Source organism: Ahaetulla prasina, chromosome 15 (genome assembly GCF_028640845.1).
Source record: "Ahaetulla prasina isolate Xishuangbanna chromosome 15, ASM2864084v1, whole genome shotgun sequence".
Lineage (NCBI taxonomy): Eukaryota > Metazoa > Chordata > Lepidosauria > Squamata > Colubridae > Ahaetulla > Ahaetulla prasina.
The window spans coordinates 7024763-7042816 of record NC_080553.1 but is presented as its reverse complement, the minus strand read 5'-3'; the positions used below and the strand labels follow the sequence as shown (position 1 = coordinate 7042816).

Genomic DNA, 18054 nt, shown 5'->3' with positions numbered 1-18054 from the left:
GTAGTTAGTTAGTCAAAAGTGACCCAGCAATAAAACCCAGTTAATAGAAGCCATCCTTCAATCTTGGTTTCACATTATAACAGCTGCAGAACTAAAAGACTTGGTTCACTCCATGGGAAGACGTTGTAAGGCCGTAATTCATGCTAAAGGTTGCCCAACTAAGGATTAACTGACGTGGTGATCATTTTTGTAGGGCTTGTTTTTTTTCTGGTGACAATTCTTGTATATCTCGTTTTTTCTATGTGTTTCACTTTTCTTCTTTATACTATAACTGCTATTTTAATAGCAAATCCTTCATAAAAGTTATTGCATTCCATTCTTCTTTTTTTAAAAAAATAATTTTTATTTCCATTTTCCAACGTCATATTTATGTACAAACTATTATCCATCATTAATCATTAATTTTTATTTATTACTAATTCAGGCCTGCCCGATTGCCACTTCCTTTCTTCACAACCTCCCTCTCTACCCTCTACTACTTTCCCATCCTTCATCTCCTTCACTTTATTACTTCCTTTCCTCCTTCTCCACTCCTCCCTTCTTCCACCCTATCTAACCTTCTTATTCCCTCCTCCTTCTCTACTCTTTCCTACCTACTTTCTTCCTCCTTCTACCCTCTCTCCTTTTCTTTCTGAAATGGCAGTCGAGCATCCCCAATATCATTTTAAATTTTAATTTCATATCTTCAAAATTACTGTACATTAATAATCAATCCATGTATCATTTCCCCCTTTCCCCCTCCCCTTCCCCCCAGACTTCCCATAGCAAATACCGGGTATTATGACCAACAATCACAAGCTAAAGTAATACAAAATATACATAACCTCCCACCTTTAAAAATTTGAAACTTTAGATCCCCTCACAATAAAAATAAAGAGATAGGAAAGAATAATAAAAAGAAAAAAAGAAAAGAAGCAATACCAACTTCACATATTACTTCTCCTTACAGTCCATTTTTAAAATTAATCCATCTTCTCAAATCCAATTTTTTGATTAAATTATCTTTCCATTGATAAATAATTTTATGTACTACTCAAAAAAAAAAGTGGTATTATTAGCTAGTTTTAGAAAATACACTTTCCCCAAAAGGTTTACACAACTTTGGCCACTACTGTATACTAACATAACAGTAGACACCTTTGAGAAGTTTTGTAGATGGAACACCCATTATTTCTGAAAATAAGTGGTTTCACTGATTAATTGTTCTCATTGTCAGGAAATTTCTCCTTATCTCTAGGTTGGATTTCTCTTTGATGATCTTCCACTTGTCCTTCCCCTCAGGGGCTTTGGGGAATAAGTTGCCCTCCTCTTTTTTCTGGCAGCCCCTCAACTATTGGATGACTACTATCCTGTCTCCCCTAGTCTTTCTCTATGTTAGACTAGACATATCTAGAACCAGGGGTGAAATCCAGCAGGTTCTGACAGGTTCTGGAGAACCAGTAGCGGAAATTTTGAGTAGTTCAGAGAACCAGCAAATGCTGCCTCTGGCTGGCCCCAGAGTGGGGTGGGAATGGAGATTTTGCAATATCCTTCCCCCAAGAGTGGGGAGGGAATGGGGATTTTGCAATATCCTTCCCCCAAGAGTGGGGAGGGAATGGGGATTTTGCAATATCCTTCCCCCAGGACTGGGGAGGGAATGGGGATTTTGAAGTATTCTTCCTCTGCCATGCCCACCAAGCCACAGAACCAGTTGTAAAAATAATTTGGATTTCACCACTGCCTAAAGGTAAAGGTAAAGGTTCCCCTCGCACATATGTGCTAGTCGTTGCCGACTCTAGGGGGCGGTGCTCATCTCTGTTTCAAAGCCAAAGAGCCAGCACTGTCCGAAGACGTCTCCGTGGTCATGTGGCCGACATGACTCAACACCAAAGGCGCACGGAACGCTGTTACCTTCCCACCAAAGGTGGTCCCTATTTTTTCTACTTGCATTTTTACGTGCTTTCGAAACTGCTAGATTGGCAGAAGCTGGGACAAGTAACGGGAGCTCACCCCGTTACACGGCAGCACTGGGGATTCGAACCGCGGAGCTGCTGACCTTTCGATCGACAAGCTCAACATCCTAGCCCCTGAGCCACCGCTCAGAACCCTTAAGTATTCATCATATGTTTTAGTTTCTAGTTTTTGTTAAGTCATCCCTCCCCACCCCCAATTTTCAAAAGGAAGGATGAAAACCTGCCCAATTTTCCTTGGTCCATCCATGCCTCCTCTGGCCCTCACAAGCTTAAAATCCTTGCAGATCAAAAGAAACCTGTCTCTTCCCGCAGCGAGAAAGAAAATATGAAAATAGAAAAGGCACAGGGATGGCAAAGCGATCCAGAGCAATACTCCAAGAGAGCTTACGTTGAGAATGGCACTGTTTCAAAAACAACAACAACACAACAACAACCCCAAAACGGAGGGGGGGGAAAATAATTTTTGCAAAACATTCTTTCGATTAGCCTTTCCAAAGGTGTCGTGTCCCACTCCTCCGCTGACGGCCGGGTCAGGGAAATCCGAATCAGGCGTGCCTCTGCAGCTCTGCCCAAAGTCCTAGCAAAGTCCTCAGAGCAGGCAGGAGACCAGAAAGTGACTTCAGCAAGATAAGTTCGACTTTGCCTGACCCAGAGAATGCCAGAAAGCAGATCCTTTATATAGGCCATGGGGTGTGGCTCCATGACTCAGCACTCATTAAGGCCTGCCCCTCCCTTCCTTCTGTTGCCTCCGCCTATCCAATCTTCTGATGCGAGGGTCACTCCAATCAGCAGCTGTTGGAAATAAACTTTCCTCAGGCTCACATGCTGTGGAGGAGGGAGAGGGGTCTAGCTGCTCCGTTTGCCTGGGCATGGAGCCAGGGCTGGGGCCGGGGGGTGCTCCCTCCTCTGCAGCCTGCTTGGGCATGGAGCCAGGGCTGGGACCGGGAGGTGCCCCCTCCTCTGCAGCTTGTCTGGGCATGGAGCCAGGACTGGGGCCGGGAGGCATACATTCCTCCGTGTTCAGGAGCAGATAAGCAGACCCCGGCTGCGGTGAGAGCGGACAAGACACAACAAAAGGAAGAAACTCCACGCTCGGTTTTGACCGTCAAGTGGCGTGCCTTTTCTGTCTCAACCTTTGGAACGGCTGCGTTGGAAAAAAGAAGAATCAAAATAAAGATCAACCGTTCTGTCGTTTGGCTCCCAGGCAACTTGGAGCATCTAATACGATGGGAAAGAAAAGGGGAAAAAATAATAATAATGACATCTCCTTAATTAAGAAGCAAGGCGACAAGAGCTCTGGCAAATGGCTGCTAGAGGCCGGGGCAAAGAGCTTTGAAGGGGGCTGCCAGAAAAGAGGCAGGGGTTTTGGAGTGCCCAAGCAGCCAATTGTTCTGTTTCCCTCCCCCTAATACTCCCAGCAAAGAGTCAGTCAGAGGCCTCCTTTTCTCCTTTTATTTACATAGATACATGTCCTGGCCACGTCTACCCACGGGCCTGCCAAGTTTCTGGAGATAACGAGGAAATTATAGATAAGGCCAGAATTACTCACGAATATATTCTTCCCTCCATTGAGACAGTTAGCTCGCGCCAATTCATTGCTTTGTCCAAGACAAAAAACCAGGAAGTCCCGCCTCCTATTTATAGTCTCTGCAGATGTCACTGCATGACAATTATGACTTGGCTTTGTCCCAACTCTTCCGCTGCTGCGCACGCCGGTCACGTCTGCGTAATCTTGCATCACTCCAAAACTGTTCTTGGGGTGTTGCCAAATCGGAAGGAGGCTCCAGGGAATCAGGTCTTGCCGGCCCCTCCTCCTCCCTTTGAGTGGGTGCCAGGGAGGGAAAGGGCTCAAGAGAAGCAGGGCTGGCCAGGTCTTCTCCCTCACTTTCTGAATCATCCGAGTCCAGGAGTCCGGGTCCAGGAACCTGGGTCACAACACCAATCAGTGGCCCCATCCTCCTTGTTCGCAAGAGGGTGGGGCTCTCTAATGAGCAGGAGGCCATCCGAGGGCAGAGAAATGGCAAAAGCAGACCAGTTTCACAGGCAGGGCAACGCAGCTTCTTGACATTCATGCTGGCAAGGGGGGCAATCTTATACAAGGAGTGTTTTCCCATCCTTGGTCCTCTCACAGCTTGGCGGTTTGCTTGCAGACGTTTCGTTACCCAACTAGGTAACGTCATCAGTGCTAGAAGGGAGGGGAGGTTGTGAAGAAGAAGAGGAAGAAGAGGAGGAGCAGGAGGCGTGTGAAGGTCCTTGGAGGTCTCTGGGCTCTGCAGTTTTCTTGCAGATGTCTCATTACCCAACTAGGTAACATCATCAGTGCTAGAAGGGAGGGGGGGTTGTGGGGAGGAGGGGGAGGGGGAGGAGGGTAAGGTCCTTGGTGGTCTCTGAGTTTTGGCAGTTTGCTTGCAGATGCCTCATTACCCAACTAGGTAATGCCATCAGTGCTAAAAGGGAGGGGAAATTGTGAAGAAGAGGAGGAGGAGGAGGAGGAGGAGGAGGAGGAGGAGGGGGAGGGGGAGGGGGAGGGGGAGGAGGAGGAGGAGGAGGAGGAGGAGGAGGAGGAGGAGGAGGAGGAGGAGGAGGGGAGTGAGGTCTTTAGTGGTCTCTGAGCCTTGTAGTTTTCTTGAAGATTTCATTACCCAACTAGGTATTTATTTATTTATTTATTTATTTTTCACATTTATATACCGCCCTATCTCCCTAGGGACTCAGGGCGGTTCACAGGCAAGTAAAAAGAACATATAAATACAGACTAAAATAACAATTAAAAAACTTATTCTACATAGCCGAATTATTAAAAACTATATAAATAATAAAACCCATTTAAAACCAGTAAATTTAAAATCTAATCCAGTCCTGCGCAGATGAATAAGTGTGTTTTAAGCTCGCGACGAAAGGTCCGAAGGTCCGGAAGCTGACGAAGTCCTGGGGGCAGTTCATTCCAGAGGGTGGGAGCCCCCACAGAGAAGGCCCTTCCCCTGGGCGTCGCCAGACGACATTGCCTCGCTGACGGCACCCTGAGGAGTCCCTCTCTGTGAGAGCGCACGGGTCGGTGAGAGGTATTCGGTAGCAGTAGGCGGTCCCGTAAATAGCCCGGCCCAATGCCATGGAGCGCTTTAAAGATTGTTACCAAAACCTTGAAGCGCACCCGGAAGGCCACAGGTAGCCAGTGCAGTCTGCGCAGGATAGGTGTCATACGGGAGCCACGAGGGGCTCCCTCTATCACCCGCGCAGCCGCATTCTGGACTAACTGAAGCCTCCGGATGTCCCTCAAGTAACATCATCAGTGCTACAAGGAAGGGGGCATTGTGGAGTGGAAGAGAAGGAGGAAGGGGAGAGGGAGGGGGAGGAGTAGGAGTAGGAGTGGGAGGTCCTTGGTGGTCTCTGAGCTTGGCGGTTTCCTTCTTTCTTTCTTTCTTTCTTTCTTTCTTTCTTTCTTTCTTTCTTTCTTTCTTTCTTTTTCTTTCTTTCTTGAATAAGGTAAAATCATCAATGCTAGCATTATGTAGTTTGCCAATGAAACGTTTGCAAGAAAACAAACAAGCTCAGAGACCCCCCCAAGGACCCCACGGTTCTCATTCCCCTGCAACCTTAAAGGCTGGAGAAAACTCCAGACTATTTGAATCTACAGAGCGCAGGGCTTAAGACTTCAATCCTAAAGTTGGCAGGCACCGGTTTTCTTCATGACAAAAGGGCGTTTCTGCCATCCATATATCTTATCAGGACGGTGCCCTTGAATCTCTGGCGTTAAGCCTTCAATTTCCGAGATTGGTCCAGGAAAGCCCAAAAGGCATCCATGAATTATGGCCCATCCTTCAAGCCTCCAGCACAGAATGTTCTTCTCTGAAGTTTTTAGATTAGATTAAATTTAGATTAGATTAACAGAGTTGGAAAGGACCTTGGAGATCATCTAGTCCAACCCCCTGCCTAAGCAGGAGACCCTACAACATTTCTGACAAATGGCAGTCCAGTCTCTTCTTGAAAGTCTCAAGTGATGAAGCTCCCACAACTTCCAAAGGCAACTTCTGTTCCATGGGTTGATTGTTCTCACTGTCAGAAAATTCCTCCTTATTTCTAGGTTGAATTTCTCCTTGATCAGTTTCCATCCATTACTCCTTGTCTGGATTTTTGGGTACTTTGGAAAATAGCTTGACCCCCCTCCTCCTCTCTGTGGCAGCCCCTCAAATATTGGAAGACTGCTATCATGTCTCCCCTGGTCCTTCTCTTCCCTAGACTAGCCATGCCCAGTTCCTGCAACTGTTCATCGTATGTTTTAGCTTCCAGTCCCCTAATCATCCCTTCCAGCACACTTTTTAGTTCAATCATGATGGAAGGGACCTTGGAGGTCATCTAGTCCAAGCCCCCCACCCCGCTGAAGCAGGAGACCCTACACCATTTCTGACAGATGGCAGTCCAGTCTCTTCTTGAAAACTTCCGGTGATGAAGCTCCCACAACTTCCGAAGGCAACTTTTGTTCCATGGGTTGATTGTTCTCACTGTCAGAAAATGTCTCCTTATTTCTAGGTTGAATCTCTCCTTGTTCAGTTTCCATCCACTGTTCCTTTTCCTGCCTTCAGGTGCCTTGGAAAATAGCATGACCCCATCCTCTCTGTGGCAGCCCCTCAAATATTGGAAAACTGATATCATGTCTCCCCTAGACTAGCCATGGCCAGTTCCTGTAACTGTTCATTGTATGTTTTAGTCTCCAGTCCCCTGGTTGCCCTCCTTTATTTATTTATCTCCTTGAAGTTATTGGAGACTTGTTCCATGATGACTGCATCAAAGCAGTTGCCTTTTCCCTTTACCTGGAACAGAAATGGAACTAGGCCTCCCAAACCCTTTTTTGGTTCCTTCACTCACCTAGAATACCAGTGGCTTCAAGTCCTCCGAACTGTTGCATCACCATGATGGCTTTGGTGAGCTCTTCTTGGGTCTGCAACTGTCCCGTGATGGGATCCGGTGGGGGCAGGTAGCCAAACCTGGTCAGCCAATCCTATTGGGGAATGAAGAGAGAAGAGAAAGAAAGAAGAGGATTCGGAAAAGCCCAAAGTCTGCTTCATCTCCAGAACATAGAATAATAGGGTTGGAAGGGACCTAGAAGCAGGGGTGGGATTCAAAAATTTTAGCAAGAGGTTCTCTGCCTGGTTGCTGGGTGGGCATGGCCATGGTGGGCGTGGCCTAGTCAGCCTTCTGCACCATGGTGGGTGGGGGGGCATTTTTGCCCTCCCCGGGCTCCAGAGGCCCTCTGGAGGCAGGAAACGAATTTCTGGTAGGCTCGTTTTTTGCCCTTCCCAAGTCTCCGTGCATGCCCTACATCCAAAACAGGCAACTTGGGGACTCCTGGGAGGGGAGGGGTGGGGTGAGGTGGGTGTGGCCAGCTAGGAGTGGGATTTGGGGATTCTCCAAACTGCACAGAATCTTAGCTAGAAGTCTCCTGAACCCCTGAGAACCCCTAGCAGCTACTCCTGCCTAGGAGGTTTTCTAGTCCACCTGCCTGCTCAAGCAGAACAAAACAGAACAGAATAACAGAGTTGGTTTTCAATCAACCCTCTGCTCAAGTAGGAGACACCAGACCATTCCGGGCAAATGGTTGTCCAATCTTTTCTTGAAAACCTCCAGCGATGGAGCAATTCACAACTTCTGGAGGCAACGTCTGTTCCACTGATGAATTGTTCTCACTTTCAGGAATGTTCTCCTTAGTTCTAGGTTGCTTCTCTCCTTGGTTAGTTTCCATTCATTCCTTCTTGTCCTGCCTTGAGGCACTTTGGAGAATAGGTTGATCCCACCCACCCCTTTGTGGCAACCCCTCAAATACTGGAAGACTGCTATCATGTGACCCCAACCCTTTCCCCCTTTAGACTAGATGGACCTAGTTCCCTCAGTCATTTGTCATAGAGTTCATTCTATCCAGGACATGGCACTTAAGCGATGCTTGAGCTATATATTACACACATATATATAACAGTATGTGTTGTGTATATGTGTGTTATAGATGTGCATGGGTAGATATATACTTTCTTTTGAGAGCAGGCAATAGAATTTCATTTTTAATGTGGGCCAGTGTGCCCAAAGTAAAAAATGACACTAAATGTTATCTTATCTTATCTTGCCTTGACTTTTCATATCCTACCTTATCCTATCCTGACTTGATTTGACTTATCTTATCCTATCCTATCCTATCCTGTCCTGTCCTGTCCTGTCCTATCCTGACTTGATTTGACTTATCCTATCCTATCCTATCCTATCCTATCCTATCCTATCCTATCCTATCCTATCCTGACTTGATTTGACTTATCCTATCCTATCCTATCCTGTCCTGTCCTGTCCTGTCCTGTCCTATCCTAACTTGATTTGACTTATCCTATCCTATCCTATCCTATCCTATCCTATCCTATCCTATCCTATCCTATCCTATCCTATCCTATTCTATCCTATCCTATCCTATCCTCTAGTCTCGCTCATTTACATATCCACACCCACCTCCCACTAAATGGCCTGTTTCTGCCTGACAAATGGACGTGTCAAGGCAGATCTGTGTACATTACTTTAGGTAATAAAATCCAATGACCTTCATGCGGTCCAGGGCTGACATTTAATTTTCTCAACCAACTAAGAAAACATCTTGGATTAAGGCACAGTGCACGCCTCCATCTTTGATTTTCTACTTTGTTGGACCTGGCAGCTCATCAATTTGGGAATTCAATGGAGGGTAAGGAAAGATCTTAATATTAGCCGTGGCTAGTCCACGCTGAGCGGACAAAAGCAAGTGAGAAAAGGTTGCGCTTAGAAAGGAGGGAAAATTGAGATGACAGAAAAGTGGACCGAGTTGCAGAGACACCAAGAATCAAAAGGGCCTCTTCACACCACGCTTAAATTGCCTTAGATCCTCTTTCAGGCTATTTACGGTTGCACGGAGTTGCTAATCATCCATAATAGGTTTAAGTAATGACTAGAATGCAGAAGCAACATTTGTATATCTAATGGAAAGTTTGCAGTCAGGCACCTCGGTCATCTCCATGGCTACCTATTCAGCTTTGATGGGAAAAAAGAAATACGATGGGACAGACAAGTGACAATCAGAAGGGTGGACTAGAACTGGAGCCACTCAACCATGATAACCTTGGTTATCTTCCCTGCTTAGGAAATCTCGTAGCACGGGATGGAAGAGTTTGATTCAACTCTAAGCTGAGGCCGCTTCTCAGAAGAAGGAATCTCACTCCTTTTTTAGATCTTCTGGTGAGAAGATTCAGCATTTGCCTATCATCCCATCAGTTTAACAGAATTGGAAGGGACCTTGGAGGTCTTCTAGTCCAACCTCCTGCTCAGACAGAAAACCCTATATCATATCAGACAAATGGCTGCCCAATCTCTTCTTGAAAACCTCCAGTGATGGAGCACCTAGAACTTCTGGAGGCAAGTCCTTCCACTGATGAATTGTTCTAACTATCAAGATTTCCTCCTTAGTTCCAGGTTGCTTCTCTCCTTGATCAGTTTCCACCCATTGCTTCTTGTCCTGCTCTCAGGTGCTTTGGAGAATAGCTTTGACCTCCTCTTCTTTGTGGCAGCCCCTGAGATATTGGAGCACTGCTATCTTGTCACCCCTAGTCTTTCTTTTCATTAAACTAGACATGCCCAGTTCCTGCAATTGTTCTTTGTATGTTTTAGCCTCCAGTCCCCTAAACACTCAGAGGTTTAGTCCTGTGGTAGAATGTAGTCTGGATTCCCAGAGAATGCATTCCTGAGGAATAAGAGGCCGGGAATTTTAGCAACAATGGCAAATATCTGTAGCTTGGGTGCAGGATGATCAGAGGTGGTATTCAGCCAGTTTGGACCAGTTCACTTGAACCGGTAGCAGAAATCGCAGGTAGGCCCGCTCACCCATTCTGGCTCTATGCCATCCTATTTAGGCACGTTTTTGAGGTTGAGCGCATGTGCGGAAGGCTCACGCACCAGCAAAGCACATGCATGGAAGGCCAGATGCATGCGTGGATGGGGCATGAGCGCTCACATTTGCGAATCGGTAGGAAAACTAAGTGAATGGCACCCCTGAGGATAACAGTTCTCTGAGCTTGTGGGTTGGTTTCCGAACGTTTATCAGACTAGGTGACAGTAACATCTTCAGCAGATTTTAGGGAAAGTTAGTTTCTCCTCCCTAGTAATTCTCAGAATATATCTTTCATGATGCCAGTAGCTGCTTGAGTTTGGCAAGATTGATGTCAGTGTAGGAGAAGAGAAAGCCGAACTGGAGGGTGGAGCAGAATGCATCATCAGTTTAGAGTCCTTGAGTTGCCACAAGAGATCCACGTCCATCCTCCCTCCTTGAATTCCTTAGATTCTTATCTAGCATCAGTGTAGTGCTGATCATCAGTTGACTAGGTTCTTGGGTATCGGTGTCAATAAATCATTTATGCTTCAATGTATATGAATGGGCCTGATTTTTTGCACCTCATGGTCAGACTCAAAAAAGCAAGAAGACATGCAGAGCAGTGATGGGTTGCTACCAGTTCGTCCTGGTTCGGGTGAACCGGTAGTAGCGATGGTGGGAGGCTCCGCCCACCCACCCAGACGTCATCAAATATGTTCTGTGCATGCGAGCAAACCGGTAGCAAAGGTAAGTGAAACCCACCACTGATGCAGAGTTAGGTCTAAGCAGTTTCCTTTATTGTTTCTCACCTACAGACAGAATCCTGCCAAACTAAAGCAACTACGGTATATGCATCATTAAAGATGTACTCTGAGAACAGGAACATTCTTAACACTCTCCCATCCAAACTTCACTGTCTCTCCTTCCTTCCTTCCTTCCTTCCTTCCTTCCTTCCTTCCTTCCTTCCTTCCTTCCTTCCTTCCTTCCTTCCTCCCTCCCTCCCTCCCTCCCTCCCTCCCTCCCTCCTTTCCTTTCTTTCCTTTCCTTTCCTTCCTTCCCTCCCTCCCTTCTAGTTTGCTTCCTTGGAAGAGCGTCCGTTTTTCAAAATCAGCTATTTCAAAACCAAGCAAGGAACCTTTGAACAATTGTATCCGATCATCCAAGGCACAGAACTAATTACAATGTAAGCTTTAATAACCCACCTGATGCTTTTATTAGCTCCCCGAGACATCTCCCTACATTGAGCCAAGAATTCCAACTAGCAAGGCTTCTTTGGAACTGTCTAAGGTACCATACTTCTCCATCCCAGGTATAAAAAGCTTCTTGCACTCAAGTTTATTCAGCTGGAAACCTGCATCTATCGAACTAACAAATCTCGACCTGGCTTCAGAGGCTGCTGGCTGCCCGTGTGAGCTTCAAGCATCCACCGAAGGGAGACGAGGCCATTTGCTAGCCTCAGCGTTCACATCATGCAAATGTGCTGCTCTTCAAAACATCTGTCTGAGATATATTCCAGCTTGCAGAAGTGCCTGCAGTGCAGCTATTTTCAGCTCCATAAGCAGTGGATGGTCGATTACCGTGGGATTGACTCTTTTTGCAGGAGGCAAAGACAGCTGCTCCTAAAATAAGCAAGCCTTGCTGTTTTGTCCTAAAGGTAGAATTGATGTTCCCTTTAGAGCAGGGGTGTCAAACTCAAGGCCCGGGGCCCGGATCCAACTGACAGGGTACTTAGATCTGGCCTGCAGGGCCATCCTGGAAACAGCGAAGGACCGGCCCACAGTGTCTCTGCCAGCGAAAATGGAGCTCGGGAGCTCATTTTCCTTGGCAGAGGGATGCAGGAGGCTATGGCAGCCAAAAACGGAGCTCGGGAGCCTTCTCTGGCAGAGCGCTCGGGCCACCACAGGCGCCCCGAGACAAGTGACATGGGCACCCCCGAGAGGGTGGCCATGCCCACCCTGGTCATGCCAACACTGGCCCCCAGAGGTCAAACACAACCCTGATGCTGCTCTCAATGAAATCGGGTTTGACACCCCTGTTTTAGAAAACGCACATGGTCTCTAACTAGCAAAGGTTGATGTTGTGTCTGCACCCCCCGAGCCGGCCCTACTGCCAGAAAGTGACTTGGAGCCGGCCCTGCTGCCAGAAAGTGGCTTGAGCTGCCAGAAAGTGACTTCGACAGTGAGACTTTGACGGTTTTAATTCGGCCACTATTGAATAGGTATTTTAAATTGATTTTTAACTTTGTATACTTATTGCTTTTATCTTGGCTGTACACCGCCCTGAGTCCTTCGGGAGAAGGGCGGTATAAAAGTTTAATTAATTAATAAATAAATAAGGGGGAAGGGCCGTCAAGACTTACCTCAGGATCACCGGCTTCCTGGCTCAGCTCCAGGAGCTAGAAGCAGGCCAGGTGGAGGAGATAACGAGGCCTCCGTCCCCTGACTCTCCACCCCCCCAGGCCACGCCTGCAGACCCAGCTGACGGCAATCAGGCTTGGTTGAAGCCTAGGTTTCGTAGGCAGGAGACGTGGGAACAACAGAAACAGGGGTGGGGCAGGCCTAGGAAGTGCTGAGTCATGAAGCCACACTCCACAGGATATAAAAGGCAGCGAGAGCTGGTGTGTTTCTTTGTAACAGGCAAATCCACTGATTAAGAGCTGAAGTTTGTTTCTAGTTGACTCACCAGCGTCGTGGAAGATAATGGAGGCTCTTGGCAGACGCTGGCTATTCTGCTGCCAGAGCTGATAGTGCCGGCTAATTAAGCCATCATTCGGATGGAGGTGAGGGAGGACAGAACAGTTGGCTTTCTAGAGGTCTAGCGGCCAAATGACCAACGGAACTGGGTATGTCAAGTCTGAGAAAGAGATTAGGGATGATACGATAGATGATCTTCCAGTACTTGAGGGACTGTCACAGAGAATTGAGGGTCGACTTATTTTTGCAAAGCACCAAAAGGCAGGACAAGAAGCAATGGACGGAAATTAATCAAGGAGAGAACAACTCAGAACTCAAGAGAAACATCCTGACAATTAGAACAATTCATTTATGGAACGGCTTGCCTCCAGAAATTGTGGGTGCTCCATCAATGGAGGTTTTTAAGAAGAGAGTGGACAATCATTTGTCTGAAATGGTAGAGGGTTTCCTACTTGACAAGGGGAATGGAATAGAAGACCTCCAGGGCACTTCCAACTCTGTTATTCTGTTATCATCAAAAAGAGATGCAACCTAGAACTAAGGAGAAATTTCCTGACAGTGAGAGCAGTTAATTAATAGAATGGCTTGCCTCCAGAAGTTGTGGGTGCTCCATCACGGAAGATTTTCAACAAGAGACTGGATTCTTTACTGCCAATTTATCCAGAATATTATAAGGTCTCCTGCTATGGTCAGTGATTGGACTAGAAGACCTCCACGGTCCCTTCCAAGCCTGTTATTGAATGTCCTTCTCAGCCATTCCTTCCCCCTTCCTTCTTCCCTTCCTCCCACCCATCTTCCTTGCTCCCTCCTTCCCTCCTCCCTATAATCCTTTTTTTCCTTCCTTCCTTCCCTTCCTCCCTTCATCCCATCCATCTTCCTTGCTCCCTCCTTCCCTCCCTCCTATAATCCTTCCTTCCTTCCTTCCTTCCTTCCTTCCTTCCTTCCTTCCTTCCTTCCTTCCTTCCTTCCTTCCTTCCTTCCTTCCTTTTTTACTTTCCTCCCTCCTTCCCTCCCTCCCTTCTATAAATCCAAATATCGCTTTCATCTTGACTGTCACTGTATTTTAATCTTCTGCTTATCCTCGTCTCTGGAGAAGATGGTAATTGCTGTGACAACAGGAGTTTTCTTCACCGATGTCCAGGATGTAGCAAGCTATTGAACTGGTAGAGCTATAATCGATCTAAGCTTTCTATTTGTTCAATACCCCCATTAACTTCCCTCGCCCGCGATGATTGATGTCAGGCAGCAATGTCAGGTTAAAACATGACTGTCTGGTTGCTTCATATCTTAGCTGTCCCCAAGAGGGAAACTGGGGTACGATAGCAGATCATTCTCCAGCTCTTCCCATCCTTCCCTCCCTCTCTCCCTCCCTCCCACCCACCCATTTCCACCCATGTCTTTGGCATTCAGGTGTGTCCCGCTGATTCAATCATCCCCCCCCCGCTCATGATGCAAGGGGGAACGTGGTGAGGTGGCGTTTTGCTTTTAAAAGCAGAAACGTTGTTATTTATTTAGTGAGTTTAGAAAAATGGTACGATTTCCGCCACCGTAACAAGTTTGGGAAGCTTCCAAGGAAAAGTTGAAAACATTCATCAGCTCCGCCTGGAAACAGATGGGATTCATGCAAATGCGAGTTCCCACGAATGTGCTTGCAGTTAAGAAGGGAGGGAGGGAGGGGAGGGAGGAAGAATGTCAGAGGAAGGGAGGGAGAAAGGAAGGAGAGGAAGGGAAACTGAGAGAGAGGGAGGGAGGAGGAGAGAGGAGGAAGGGAGGAAGGAAGGAAGAATGTGAGTGGGAGGGAGGAAGAAAGGAAGGAGAGGAAGGGAGGGAGAAAGAAAGAAAGAAAAAAGAAAGGATGAGAAAGAAAGAGAGAGAAAGAGAGGGGGGAACTGTGTGTAAGAGAGAGCGAGAGGGAGGAGGCAAGAGGGAGGGAGGGAGGGAGGGTGGGTGGGAGGAAGGAAGGAAGGGATAGACAGAAAGGAGGGAGGAAAACTTGTTCCCTCTTCCTCCCTCTCTCTCTTTCCTCCCCCCCTCTCTCTCACACACAGGTTCCTTCCCTCCTTTCTGTCTGTCCATCTCTTCCTTCCTTCCTTGCTTCTTCCCACCCTCCTTCTCTCTCATGAAAGGAAGGAAGGGAAGGGAAGGGAAGGGAAGGGAAGGGAAGGAAGGAAGGAAGGAAGGAAGGAAGGAAGGAAGGAAGGAAGGTTGGCTTTATGATCCCACCTAAAGAAAGCAGACTTCTTAGGTGATACAAAAGCAACCCATTAGGCACCTGTTGCTTATTAGCAACCATCACTCAAAGGAACAGCTGACATTACCCTATGATAGGGTTGTCTTCTCTCTTTCCTTGCTGTGTGTTTAGTCTTTCCACCAATTCCCCTTTTAACTTATAGAAACTGTCCACCCTTCCTTTCTAGATCATTCCATCCATCCATCCACCCATCCGTCCATCCATCCATCCATCTATCCATCCATCCACCCACCCGTCCATCCAACCATCCATACATCCACCCATCTGTCCATCCACTCACCCACCCACCCACCTGCCCATCTATCCAACCTTACGACCCCATCACTGACTGCTTGTCGCAACCTATTTAACCGCTCAGTTCCTCCAGGAGGCATCTCATCCTTCGTCATGCTAGAAGAATCTCCGAAAAGCCAGGCCAGAATCTCCTGACTGTGGCAATTCATGCCCCCCCCTGCACTGTGTGAATGCGTCTGTGACAGAAATTAGGTCCCTAATTCAGTCCTGATGCCGCCTGACAAATCGCCTCTGGCAGACCAACCTGTGTTGCCCTCTCAGTGGTGGAAGCCTGGCAGAGAATAATTGGCTTTTCTCAACAACAATGCGTCGGTTTTGCTAATCATTGCGGAACCTTCGGGATCATCAATGCAAGCATTTCTGGAAGGAGGCTACACATAGTCCTTGATTTAAGATCATCCATTTAACCACCATTCACAGTTGCCATCATCATCATCATCATCACATTTTTCTCACAGGGGCACGGTCCGCTTCTCAGGTCAACGTGCACCATTAAACATAGCATCTGTGTCTAACTGAACATTTTTCATGTATGCATTTATTGTAGCACTCTCCCAATATATGAGGGGCTACCACAAAGAAGAGGGGGTCAACCTATTCTCCAAAGCACTTAAAGACAGGACAAGTGTCAGCGTTCCAGAAACACTCCCCCTCCACTCCAAGTAAAAACTCTGAAGGAAGCATTTTTCAAAGTTCTATTTATTAGAATAGGTAAACTGGCACATCTGGGAAAACCCGAATCTTTCCCTCAGTAAATCAAAATCCCCCAAACCATCCCCTGACTCCTCAGTTGATCACATGCTCCTATCACCATCCGTCCCATCTCGAGACAGCACTCCGGCCACTCCTTCTCCAGATGCAGGATCGGCCTGACCTTGACCCACAGGAAGAATGCTATTATGTCTAAAGACAACCCCTCTACTAAATCCCCCACCTCATACTTTCCCAGATAGGAGAAAGTGGCAGCACGGAAGCTTCCGGCCTAAGATGGCTTCCGAAGCTGACAACGAGAAACAATGGATGGAAACCAATCAAGGAGAGAAGCAACCTAGAACGAAGGAGGAATTTCCTGATAGTGAGGACAATCAACCAGTGTGACAGCTTGCCTTCAGGAGTTGTGGGTGCTCCATCACGGGAGGTTTTTAAGAAGAGATTGATGTTGTGTCTCGCCCGCTTTCACCGCAGCCGGGGCCTTCTTATCTGCTTCCGAATGCTGAGGAATGTCCTAGTATGCCTCCCGGCCCCAGCCCTAGCTCCATGCCCAGACAGGCTGAGGAGGAAGAAGTACCTCCAGCCCCCAGCTCTGGCTTCATGCCCAGGCAAACGGAGCAACTAGACCCCTCCCCCTCCCCCACAGCATGTGAGCCTGAGGAAGGTCAATTACCAACAGCTGCAGACTGGAGTGACCCTCGCTTCAGGAGAATTGATAAGCGGCGGCGACAGAAGGAAGGGAGGGGCAGGCCTGGATAAGTGCTGAGTCATGGAGCCACACTTCATGGCCTATATAAAGGATCTGCTTTCTGGCATTCTCTGAGTCAGGCAAAGTCTAACATATCTTGCTGAAGTCACTTTCTGGTCTCCTGCCTGCCTTGAGAACTTTGCTAGGACTTTGGCAGAGCTGCAGAGGCACGCCTGATTCGGATTTCCCTGACCCGGCCGTCAGCGGAGGAGTGGGACACGACAATTGGTAAACCATTTGTCTGAAAGCGTATATTGGCAGTGATGGCTAATCTTTTCCAGACGGTGTGCTCAAAGTGCGCACAACCCCCCAAAATGCAATGCATGCGGCCTCCGTGCATGTGCCCCACCCCCATGCATGTGCATGCAGCCTGCGCACATGCATCTCACCCCCTGTGCATGTGTGCGAACGCCCCCACATGTACCCTGCACATGCGCACATGGCCCTTCCCTCCCCGCGCCCCCCAAGCATGCGTGGCAGAGACCTGAAGACCAGCTGGCCAGTGGGAATCGCATGCACATACACAGCAGAGCTGAACTGAACCGGGGTGACAGCTCATGTGCCATCAGAGAGGGTGCTGTGTGCCACCTCTGGCACACGTGCCATAAGTTCGCCATCACGAGTATAGGGTCTCCTGCTTGAGCAGGGAGCTGGACTAGAAGACCTCCAATGTCCCTTCCAATGCTGTTATTCTGTTATCATCAAAGAGAGACCCAACCTAGAACTAAGGCAGAATCTCCAGACAGGTAGAACAATCAATCAATGGAATCCAGATGTTCTGTCCCCCTCGCCTCAGTCCAAGCGATGACTTAATCAGCCGGCAACTATCAGCTTCTGGCAGCAAACTAGTGAGCGACTGCCAAGTGTCTCTGTTATCTCTCTTGATGCCGATGAGTCAACCAGGAACAAACAGTACTTCAGCTCTGGTTAAGCAGTTGATTTGCTGCCACGAAGTGGTATAGCAGCCCTTGCTGCTTTTATATCCTGTGGGGTGTGGCTCCATGACTCAGCACTTCCTAGTCCAACCCTCCCTCCCACCAAAACGGAAGGAGAGAAAGGAAACGGTGGGGGTGCTGCCCATAGAACACGGCTGTACCCCTGTAGGCATTTCTCCCGCATCGTTCACAGTTACAGGGATTCTGGAAAAAGTGCCTTGCACTTAATGACCCTCACGCTTAATGACCATCGTAACATGCCCTAGGGCAGATCAGAAATTTTCTTACACAACTTTTTCTTATTCTGATGTCTCCCCAGCTCCTCCCATGTCCTGGGAGGTGGGGGCGGGGGCAGGAGAGAGGGGGTGTAATGAAATTTAGCCGGAGCTGAGAAATCAAGGAAGGGTGCAAATCATTGGAGACTCATCCCTGGATTTTTTATGCAAGAACAAGCACTTCGTACCAGCAAGAACACCATATCACAAGATCTAAAATGGACAGCTAACATCAAAAACATCATCAAAAAAGGACAACAAAGAATGTTCTTTCTGCACCAACTCAGAAAGCTCAAACTGCCCAAGGAGCTGCTGATCCAGTTCTACA

The 18054-nt window shown here is 47.7% G+C and overlaps 1 protein-coding gene across 2 annotated transcripts in view; it reads right to left on the bottom strand.

Annotated features, from left to right (window-relative positions):
* Positions 1-18054, bottom strand: part of MMP17 (matrix metallopeptidase 17) — a 112858-nt gene that overhangs the window by 39072 nt on the left and 55732 nt on the right. Inside the window, exons 1-2 of one of the 2 annotated variants that reach the window (XM_058158204.1) lie at positions 12179-12285; positions 6816-6948 (exon numbers count right to left, since the gene is read on the bottom strand). In XM_058158204.1, the coding sequence (XP_058014187.1) occupies positions 6816-6861 (46 nt within the window). In that variant the 5' untranslated portion in view covers positions 6862-6948; positions 12179-12285. Of the gene's footprint in view, positions 1-6815; positions 6949-12178; positions 12286-18054 lie in introns of those variants that run through there. The other variant, XM_058158203.1, reaches the window with a different exon arrangement.